The sequence below is a fragment of the Neophocaena asiaeorientalis genome, unplaced genomic scaffold, assembly GCF_003031525.2.
Source record: "Neophocaena asiaeorientalis asiaeorientalis breed wild unplaced genomic scaffold, Neophocaena_asiaeorientalis_V1.1 scaffold203, whole genome shotgun sequence".
NCBI classification, from domain to species: domain Eukaryota; kingdom Metazoa; phylum Chordata; class Mammalia; order Artiodactyla; family Phocoenidae; genus Neophocaena; species Neophocaena asiaeorientalis.
In genome coordinates this window covers 1,533,540-1,545,061 of record NW_020172776.1, presented here as the reverse complement: position 1 = coordinate 1,545,061, position 11,522 = coordinate 1,533,540, and the positions used below count along the sequence as shown (strand labels likewise).

Genomic DNA, 11,522 nt, shown 5'->3' with positions numbered 1-11,522 from the left:
AAAAAAAAAAGAACACTTGAATCCAATCATATCACTGTCTTGCCTAAAACCCCCCAGTGCTTCCTGTTACTCTTTTAATAACTTACGTTCCTTACCTTGACCAACAAGGCCCTACATATTCTGGGCCGAGTCTACATCTTTGACCTCGTATCCCGCCGTTAACCCTTTGTTCACTAAGCTCCAGTGACATTTGTCGTCTGTTTCTTAAATAGTCTAAGCTTGTTTCCATCTCAGAATCTTTTCTTATTCTGTTTCCTTTTCCTGGAATACTCTTAACCTCAAAACTTTTCCATGGCTAACTCCTCATTTATCAGGTCTCAGCTCAAATAATCATTTTCCATTCTTCACACTAACACAGTGCCCTGTTTTATTTTTGTTACAACAGATATTACTTTTTGAAATTGTTCATTTTTCCTCTAAAACGTAAGCTCTGTGAAAGCAAGGATCTTGTTTGACATGGTATTATGTTCTAGCTCCTAGAACAGTGCCTGGCACATAATAGGCACTAAATAAATATTTGAATGAATAAATATTCTTCTAGCTTCTTTTTTTTGATCATCTGAATATAAAATTATCTTAATATTTATTGTTATGGATGAATTATTAAGATTATTAAAATTAGGGTAACTTTTTTTAATATTAGGAAAAATATTACAAGACCGTTTGAGGATCAGACATCATTGGTAAGTAGAATCTTTCTGATTTAAGAAGGCATATAAGTGATTATTCAAACTAATTCATTTAATTTAATAGTACTCCTAATTTATGATTTTGAATTAGAAATCATCCTATGTGAGGGAATTTTAATGCAGAATGCAGGGGAAATAAGACTTATACTTTCAAAAAGATGACTATAGAGCTTACATTTCACTGAATGTTATGTATTCACTGCTTGCAAGTATATTGATAGAATTTTTAAAAATTGAATTACATTTTAAGTGCATAATTAATGGATTGTCAAAAGGAAGCTTGTTATGGATCTTTTTATAGAGCAAGTTTGATTTAAAAAAATTTTACTTTTCTTTTTTTGAGTGTTTTTAGAACAAGAAACACTACCCAAATGATTACTAACAATTGTCAGTTGCTTTACTAGAGTTAATCAAATTCCCGTTTGAGTGTATTGGTAATCAAAACTAAATGAAAAAGTCTAGTGAATGAAATCAGAAGATAAAAGGTGGTATATAATAAATGGGGAATGGTGAGTGGACTTTGAGTATGTGATGATATTAGTTTCTTACTAAAGAAAATCTTAAGGGAATACGTGGATTAAACTATTTAAGTTGACTTAAAAAAAATCAGAACGTGATTATGTTCTCTTGACAGGACCGCCATTGCTTGTTCTTTTAGTTAGTGAATTTAAAAGAAAAAATGTTCGAAAAGAATCTCAATAACTAATTAGAAAACTGAAATTGAGCATCTTATCCTAATTTGGCAACTAACTGCAGTGAAAATTATATTAAGAAAATATTGTCAAAATAAATAGTTTTATTTTAATAAAATTGCTTTTATCATAGTCTTGGGTTTTTCACCGTCATTTTTGAAGAGATCATGAAAGTAAAAATGGAGGGTCTAACCCAGAAATCTCTCTCTTCCACACGTGACTTATCCAGGGCTGATGTTGTTTTGTGACACCATGGTGCTTTCAGTTGAGTGACCACTTTGTAGAAGTGTTATGTTGTAGAATCTGTAGCATTCTGTACTTTTTTTTCAATCCAGTGTCAATATGACAGCTTTTCTTATACTTAAAATTGTGGCATTTCCTCTCTTTGATCTCCCACTTCCAGAGACAGGAGATATTTCATTGGTTGTAATAAATCTCAGACCACTAGAGCTCAAAATGACTGTGGAAACAGTGATCATGTTGGAAATTTGGTTGAATTTCTCCTCCTGACTGCCCATCCCCCAATAGCACATTTCTTACACTGTAATCTTGGAACTGTGCTTTAGCACAAGAGTTAGCAAATATACCTCCTGTGGGCTAAATCCCTGTTTCTGTGAGGACCACAAGCTAAGAATGGTTTTTACATTTTTAAAGTTTTTTTTTTTTTACACCATATAAAAAGTCTAAAATATATACTATCTAGTCTTTTGAAGATAATTTGTCTACTCTTGCTGTAGAATTTTAACAAAAAGCAGACTTTATGGAGAAGGATGACAGATGAGTACTATATATATGTGAAAGGTAGTTTATGGAAAGCTTTGGGCTGTTAACATGAGAATGTAAAAAAAAATTTTTTTTTATTCATTGATTTGGACATTTAAAAAACATTTCTGAACACCTGCTTTGTGCCAGACACAGTGTAAGTTGCTTTCCCATATGACGTGTCACATGGCCCTTGCAGATTTTTTCAGGAAGTGTTATTGTCTTTGATTTACACATGATAAAACTAATTCTCAGAAAGGCTGACCAGATCCCATAGCAAATGGCAAAGCCAGAATTCTTGGCCTTTCTAACTCTGTATCCTCTACATAGGGAGTGGATAGGCAAGTAGGTAGTTGTTCCTATTTGCTTCTGCTTAAACACTGGAATGAATGATAACCAAACGAGGGGCCCATACCTCAGGGGGTCTTGCACTCAATAAAGAAAAGTTGAGGACTGTGGTTGCTTCGAATGTTCTTTAACATTTTTGTCATTAATTTAGGAAGCTTTTCCAACTATGCTAGAACTAGACAAGAACACATTCAATCTAATTTTTGTGCTAAGATTGGGAATCTCAATAAACTGAATCAAAGTATGTAGGATATAAAGTATAGGCACTAGTGTAGAAGGAGCTGTCCAGGATTGAAACCCCATAATTGTGTTTCCATCCCTCTCAAATCTGTAATAGAAGTCAATATTTTTTTTATTTTATTTTATTTTTTTTGCGGTATGCGGGCCTCTCACTGTTGTGGCCTCTCCCGTTGCGGAGCACAGGCTCCGGACGCGCAGGCTCAGCGGCCATGGCTCACAGGCCCAGCCGCTCCGCGGCATGTGGGATCTTCCCGGACCAGGGGACGAACCCGTGTCCCCTGCATCAGCAGGTGGACTCTCAACCACTGCGCCACCAGGGAAGCCTAGAAGTCAATATTTTTGAGAGCCAGATGGAGGAGATATCTCTTACTGGTAGGAACATCATAGATCTGTCAGTCAGTCCTGGCTTGGTACATAAAATGGAACTAGTCACAGCTGGGATGGTGTGGAGATTCTAAGGCAAGATTCCTGTGTGGATGAAGGTTGCAGTGAAAAGTAGTTGTATGCATTGTAAACTCATGAGTACAGTTATAAACATCCAAAGGATAGGGGTAAGACAGGAATAAAGACTCAGACCTACTGGAGAACGGACTTGAGGATATGGGGAGGGGGAAGAGTGAGCTTTGACAGGGCGAGGGAGAGTCATGGACATATACACACTAACAAACGTAGTAAGGTAGATAGCTAGTGGGAAGCAGCCGCATGGCACAGGGATGTTAGCTCGGTGCTTTGTGACAGCCTGGAGGGGTGGGATAGGGAGAGTGGGAGGGAGGGAGACGCAAGAGGGAAGACATATGGGAACATATGTATAACTGATTCACTTTGTTATAAAGCAGAAACTAACACACCATTGTAAAGCAATTATACCCCAATAAAGATGTTAAAAAAAAAATCCAAAGGAACCATATTGATTAATTCATGTAAGTCCCCAGTATATTTGTGTGTGTCCTTTTTTTTTTTTTTTTTTTTTTTTTGTGTGTTCAGGTTTTTTTTTTTACGGTATGCTGGCCTCTCACTGTTGTGGGCTCTCCCGCTGTGGAGCACAGGCTGCGGACGCACAGGCTCAGCGGCCATGGCTCACGGGCCCAGCCGCTCTGTGGCATGTGGGATCTTCCCGGACTGTGGCACGAACCCACATCCCCTGCATCGGCAGGTGGACTCTCAACCACTGCGCCACCAGGGAAGCCCCGTGTGTGCCCTTTGAGTGAAGGCATTTGTTCAGCAAATGGAAAACTCAGTGTGCTATTCCAAAATAACTGCAGAGCTGAAAATAAAGGGCCTTTTAAAATTTATTAACCTAGTAGTTTTCATATATTTTTAGTCTTAAACTTACATCTTTTCCTTAGGTACCCCAAATCAGAAAATTTGAAGTAAAAAGCTACAAATAAAGTCCTTTTTCTTTGTTTATTCTTATCTAGTTCATTAAGTCTTCTTTAATTTCCACTGAAAAAAACTGATGTACATTTTGTTTTTAGTTCAGAGGTACAATTCTTTTTCTTTTTTTTAAATTGAAGTATAGTTGATTTACAATGTTGTGTTAGTTTCTGGTGTACAGCAAAGTGATTCAGTTATATATATTCATTTTCATATTCTTTTCCATTGTGATTTATTACAGGATATTGAATATAGTTCTGTGTGCTATACAATAGGACCTTGTTGTTTATTTTTCTAGTAACATGTTAAGAAAAACCCGAACGAACTTCTTGGCCACCCCAATATATATAGTAGATTGTATCTGCTAATCCAAACTCCTAATTTATCCCTTCCCCACCCTCTTTCTCCTTTGGTAACCATAAATTTGTTTTCTGTGCCTGTGAGTCTGTTTGTGTTTTGTAAATAAGTTCATTTGTTCCATATATAACATACATAACACATATAACATATGATAAGTGATATATTTTGTCTTTTTCTGTGTGACTTCACTTAGTATGATAATCTGTAGGTCCATCCATGTTGCTGCAAATGGCATGATTTCATTCTTTTTTATGGCTGAGTAGTATTCCTTAGTATAGGTATGTATCACATCTTTTTTTTTTTTTTTGCGGTACTCGGGCCTCTCACTGTTGTGGCCTCTCCCATTGTGGAGCACAGGCTCCGGACACGCAGGCTCAGCGGCCATGGCTCACGGGCCCAGCTGCTCCACAGCATGTGGGATCTTCCCAGACCGGGGCACGAACCTGTGTCCCCCTGCATTGGCAGGTGGACTCTCAACCACTGCACCACCAGGGGAGCCCTCACATCTTTTTTATTCATTCATCTGTTGATGGACCTTTAAGTTGCTTTCATGTCTTGGCTATTGTAAACAGGGCTGCAGTGAACATTGGGGTGCATTTGAATTATGGTTTTGTCTGGGTATATGCCCAGGAGTGGGATTGCTGGTTCATATGGCAACCCTATTTTTATTTTTTAAGGAACCTCCATACTGTTTTCCATAGTGGCTGCACTAACTTAGATTCCCACCAACAGTGTAGGTAGGAGGGTTCCCTTTTCTCCACACCCTCTCCAGCATATGTTACTTGTAGACTTTTTAATGATGGCCATTCTGACTGATGTGAGGTGGCATCTCATTGTAGTTTTAATTTGCGTCTCTTTAATAGTTAGTGATGTTGAGCATCTTCTCATGTGCCTCTTGGCCATCTGTATGTCTTCTTTGGTGAAATGTCTATTTAGGTCTTCTGCCCATTGTTTGATCAGGTTGGGTTTTTTGTTATTGACTTGTATGAGCTGTTTGTATGTTTTGGAAATTAAGCCCTTGTCAGTCTCATTGTTTGCAAATATTTTCTCGAAGTCCGTAGGTTGTCTTTTTGTTTTATTTATGTTGATCAGTTCTAGTAGTTTTTGTGTGGAGTCTTTAGGGTTTTCTATATATAGTATCGTGTCATCTGCGTATAATGACAGTTTTACCTCTTCCTTTACAATTTGGATACCTTTTATTTCAAAGAGGTACAATTCTTAAGGTTCTTAACATTTATGCATTGATTGAAGGAGATTTCTTTGGTTTTACAGGAATTTTTTTCAAAGAAGTCAGATTGTTCCTTATTCATGTTTGGCTCCCATAATAAGAAGCGGCCAAATAATCTAGTAATAGGTAAATATCATTTACTTTTTAATACTTTTATTTTATAGAGTCAGTTCTGTGACTCAGATTAATTGATGGTATTGAGGATTCAGGAGTAGCCAGTTAGCACTAAACTAGTTTTTTATTTTCCTTGTGAGTGTGAATAAAATTTATTTTTACCTACCAGTCTTCAGGTAAAGAAGGGGCATGTAAATATCACCCTACCTCAAGTTGTAGAAGTTTTTCAAATATAAAACATATATCCTAAATCAGTATTAGATTTAGAAAAAAAGAAGTAGCATACTCACACACACAAATTAACCCTTCCCTAATAAATACCTGTATGATGAATACATTTGAAAATAAACCCTTGCCCTGTATTGTGTATTGAGGCTTGGGCTGACATGCTCACTTCTTAGGTAAAGGCCTTTACCCTCTGTGGGCCTTTATTTACTCTTTTGTAAAGTAAGGGAGTTTGGCTAAGTGATCTTTTAAGATCCTTTCCAGGTCCAAAGTTGCAACAGTACATTCTAGGTAGAGTTGAAAATTTAAGAAAAAAGAGACATGTTTGGGAGGTTTAAGGAGAAAGAGAAGAGGCAGATATTAGGACATTTTGAACACGCAGATAAGTAGGTGAATATAAAGCAGCTGTTTGGGAAAAAATAAATGGTTAAAAGAAAATGTATTTTCCTTCTAGGTCGTATGTATGACTACCACGTGCTGGATATGATAGAAGTAGGTATCGAGAAGTTTGTCTCCCTTAAAGATATTAAGGTAAGATACTGATCATACAAATAAGAATTTTATAACGTTGCTCTTGGGCAATAGTGACATCTTGTGGTGAAGGGTAAAGATACAGTTTTGTAACTTAAATAACAAAGAACTTTGGTTTTATTCTAGTGTGCTCTAAACTAAAAAGTACAATTTCATTTTACCTTTAAAAAGAGGGAGATGTTTACAGCGTATAACACATATGTAGGCAGTTAGACTTAAAGTCATTACTAACTCTTGTCTAGGCCCATAGTTGAGATGCTCTCCTCAACCTCTGAATTATCACAGCACCCATTTTATGTAACCTCAGAAATACCACAATTTTCTTTCCTTTCTTTCTTTCTTTCTTTCTTTCTTTCTTTCTTTCTTTCTTTCTTTCTTTCTTCCTTCCTTCCTTCCTTCCTTTCTTCTTTCTTTCTCTTTCTTTCTTTCCTCCTTCCTTCCATAACCTCAGAAATACAATTTTTTCTTTCTTTCTTTCTTTCTTTCTTTCTTTCTTTCCTCCTTCTTTCCTTCCTTCCTTCCTTCTTTCTTTCTTAATTGTATTTATTTATTTATTTATGGCCGTGTTGGGTCTTCATTGCTGTGCACAGGCTTTCTCTAATTGCAGCGAGCAGGGGTTCTGCTCTTCATTGCAGTGCGTGGCTTCTCATTGTGGTGGCTTCTCTTGTTGTGGAGCACAAGCTCTAGGTGTGCGAGCTTCAGTAGTTGTGGGCTCAGTAGTTGTGGTTCGCAGGCTCAGTAGTTGTGGTGCACGGGCTTAGTTGCTCCATGGCATGTGGGATCCTCCTGGACCAGGGCTCAAACCCATATCCCGTGAATTGGCAGGTGGATTCTTAACCATTGCGCTATCAGGGAAGTCCCCACAGTTTTCAAAGTGAGCCCTGTTTTAAACCTAGGAAGCTTTGGCTGATCCTACAGTATTTTGGCTGCTGGGAACCAAATTGCTAGCTCACTTTTCCCCTTGAGGACTTGCATCTTTGTGTCTCCTTTGTTTGAATGGGATTATGAAACAGAAAGGCAAGAAAACTATCCTAATGCAGTTCCTGGATCCAAATTGGGCTTCTGCTCCCTCAGACCTCTGCTCCTGGCTTAATCTAGTCCATCAAATACATTATTTCACTTAAGACCTCTTAGCTACCCCTGAAATTATTTTCCCTATTATATATTGGTGATTGAGGCCCAGAGGAATTCCACTGGTGACCTGGAGTCATACATACAGTAAATGGTATAACGAAGATTAGGACTGAAGGGGTTTGAAAGAAAGGATATTGAAGTTTGTAATGGAAAGTTACATAATTGTTCTGTCTGTGGGTCTTTGTATAGTTGAAAGAATTATAGCAAATATATAATCACTCCTTTTCCCAGCCTCCCCTACGAAGAGGACATGCCTTCTAGGTTTCCTGTGTGTTTGAAAAAAGGCTCTTACCAGATCCCTACTTGGTCAGCTATACCACCTTCCTCAGGTACAGGGCAGAACAGTGAGATTGGATTTGGAGGCAGAACACTTGGGTTTGAGGCCTTTCTTGGTCAGTTAGATAGCATTTGTGACCTGATAGTCAGTTACTTCCCTGACGCACAATTGCAATCAAGTATTAAACAGGTATAACGATATCAAACGAGATAATATATGTGAAAATGCTTATCAGTGAATTTAATATATTGAAAGGTATTTTGAAAACTGTATAAACTGTGATGCTTTATTATGGATGCCATCATTTTATTACAGTTTATTACAGGTTGTATTTGGGGCTGTGTGTGAATCCCTGGAGATGAGCAGTACCACTGATGTTAGCATGGTTATCAGTTAGTGGGTGTGAGCAGTGGCTGATGCCTGCATGCCAACCCCTCTGCTCTTTCCACTTCCCTTCCAAAGCAAAGAAATACCCTGTCACGGTGCAGCTTCTAAACTGAACCACAAAATCAGTATCGTTTGGCAGGCGTATTCTTAACAAGAACCATTTAAATTGAGTACTAGATCTTGTGGCTGTATCGTGCGTGTGAGCCCCTTAGGGCCAGGGAGGCACCAGCTGCCGCGCAGGGAAGAGGCCGAGGCCGCAGCTTGAGGGAGGCTCCGGCCCCTCTGCACCTGTGTATGGCAGAGCTGGTGTGAGACCAAGAGACAATCCTTCCCAGCCGCCGGCATCATCAAGAGTTTTGGCCAGAACTTTGAGCACACACCGAAATAGTGAGGAGCCAGGTGAAAAGCACAGACGATGGTGCTGAAATGGATTAATAAGGAACTTAGTGATTTGGCCCATGACCCTCCAGCACAATGTTTTGCAGGTTCAGTTGGGGATGATATGTTTCATTGGCAAGCCACAATTATGGGACCTAATGACAACCCATATCAAGGTGGTGTATTCCTTTGGACAGTTTCATTTTCCTACAGACTACCCCTTCAAACCACCTAAGGTTGCATTTACAACAAGAATTTATCATCCAAATATTAACAGTAATGGCAGCATTTGTCTCGATATTCTAAGATCACAGTGTTCTCCTGCTTTAACTATTTCTAAAGTTCTTTTATCCATTTGTTCACTGCTATGTGATCCAAAACCCACATGACCCTCTAGTGCCAGAGATTGCACGGATCTATGAAACAGAGAGAGATAAGTACAGCAGAATATCTCGGGAAAGACTCAGAAGTATGCCATGTGATGCTACCTTAAAGTCAGAATAACCTGCATTATAGCTGGAATAAACTTTAAATTACTGTTCCTTTTTTGATTTTCTTATCCGGCTGCTCCCCTGTCAGACCTCATCTTTTTTAATTTTATTTTTTCTTTACCTCCCTCCATTCATTCACATGCTCATCTGAGAAGACTTAAGTCCTTCCAGCTTTGGACAGTAACTGCTTTTAGAAACTGTAAAGTAGTTACAAGAGAACAGTTGCCCAAGATTCAGAATTTTTAAAAAAAATGGAGCATGTGTATTATGTGGCCAGTGTCTTCACTCTAACTTGCTTATGAGACTAAAACCATTCCTCACTGCTCTAACATGCTGAAGAATCATCTGAGGGGGAGGGAGATGGATGCTGAGTTAATCACATCAAAGAAAGCAGCATTATTCTAGCAGCATCCATTCATGTGTAAGCCTTCCACTGTTAGAGATTTGAGGTTACATGATATACTTTATGCTCATAACTGACGTGGCTGGAAAATTGGTATTGAATTTATAGCATCAGCAGGACAGAAAATGCGATGTATTTTATGCATGTCAACAAAGGAATGACCTGTTCTTGTACTACAGAGAATGGAAATTGGAAGTCAAACACCCTTTGTATTCCAAAATAGGGTCTCAAACATTTTGTAATTTTCATTTAAATTATTAGGAGGCTTGGAGCTATTAATCTATCTTCCAGTACACTGTTTAATATAGCACTGAATAAATGATGCAAGTTGTCAATGGATGAGTGATCAACTAATAGCTCTGCTAGTAATTGATTTATTTTTGTTCAATAAAGTTGCATAAACCAATGAGTTAGCTGCCTGGATTAATCAGTATGGGAAACAATCTTTTGTAAATGCAAAGCTGTTTTTTGTATATACTGTTGGGATTTGCTTCATTGTTTGACATCAAATGATGATGTAAAGTTCTAGAGAGTGAATATTTTGCCATGTTCAGTTAAAAGTGTGCAGTCTGTTACAGGTTGACACGTTGATTGACCTGATATGCAGAATTAATAAGCTATTCAGATAGTGTAGCTTTGTAGGCTGCACGTGATACTGGCAGCCCGGGGGTTCATAGATGGACTTGGGACCCAGCAGTTTTGAAACGTGTATATGGAGTTTAAGAAATTTATTTTCCAGGTGCAACCCCCATCTAACTAAATTTTTTCTTCACCTTGTACACTTGACAGCTGAAAAAACCATAACATGAGAGTAATAATGGGTCAAAATTTACAAAATAAAGTACTGTTTTGGTGTGGGGAAGAAAAATAAAAATAGAGTACTAAATTTTCACTCATGGAGCATATCCATAACTATAAAATTCATTAATTGATGAGAATGTGCTTACATTGGCAGTTCCTACATAGACTATTAGCCAGTCCCCTTCACTTTGACCCCGTTATTTGGCTACAGCCTCGTATTTTTAGTTTGTTTTGGAGTTGCATGTTTTGTTGCACTTTCCTTCCATATTTATTTCTTCTTTATTTCTACCTCCTCGTTTTTAAGACATCTTTACCAGATATTTCTTTTCTTGCTCACTTTTATTGCCAAGCCTCATCCCTCTGTTAACTCTTAAGCAACAGGTGATTAGATGCTACCAGGAAATAGAGTGATTATTCTAGAAGCCTGTTTTCTAAGATAGCCAAAATTCTAGGGATGGTTATTCTGCATAAAATAAGCCTAAGAAATGAGATGATTTAAAATTAAAGGTTAGTTGGGCACAGGTGGAACACAGAAGAGTCATCGGGTCTGGAAGGTCTATTCAGGCCCACAATCAGACAGACAGATTTTAGGCCCATCTCCTAAGTTTAGACGGTTCAGGTTCGTGTTGGAAGCAGGGAATGTCAACAAGAGTGGTCATAGTGAACAGGGAAGCAACACGTGACCTCTGGTCCAAGGGCAGAGGATGTTTGTTTGTTTGTGGTCCTGTCTGCCCCCACCCCCTCCACTTGGATAATCCTTGATTAGTGTCAGAGCAGAGATATTAGAATCAGTGGGAAGCTCAGACCGATTCTTCTTCCTCCATAAATTAACCCTTCAGTTAAAGAATTTTTTCTATTTGATTTTTTCTTTCACTTTGGTAAAACAAAAATTCACATTCTTTTTGGTATAGAAAATCCAGAACTAGGGAGTTCCCTGGCGGTCCAGTGTTAGGACTCCACACTTCCACTGTCGAGGGCTCGGGTTCATTCCCTGGTGTGGAAGCTAAGATCCCACAAGCTGTGTGGTGCAGCCAAAAAAAAGAAAGAAAAGAAAATCCAGAACGAGACAAAATATCTTTTAGAGTAGA

The 11,522-nt window shown here is 38.3% G+C and overlaps 1 protein-coding gene and 1 pseudogene across 2 annotated transcripts in view; both read left to right on the top strand.

Annotated features, from left to right (window-relative positions):
- The window catches only part of RPF2 (ribosome production factor 2 homolog), a 36,141-nt gene that overhangs the window by 7,606 nt on the left and 17,013 nt on the right, over positions 1-11,522 (top strand). For both annotated transcript variants that reach the window (XM_024740928.1, XM_024740929.1), the window contains 3 exons: positions 644-683; positions 5,738-5,819; positions 6,487-6,563. In XM_024740928.1, coding sequence (XP_024596696.1) covers positions 644-683; positions 5,738-5,819; positions 6,487-6,563 — 199 coding nt within the window. The remainder of the gene's footprint in view (positions 1-643; positions 684-5,737; positions 5,820-6,486; positions 6,564-11,522) is intronic.
- Positions 8,777-9,395, top strand: LOC112396953 (ubiquitin-conjugating enzyme E2 D3 pseudogene; annotated as a pseudogene).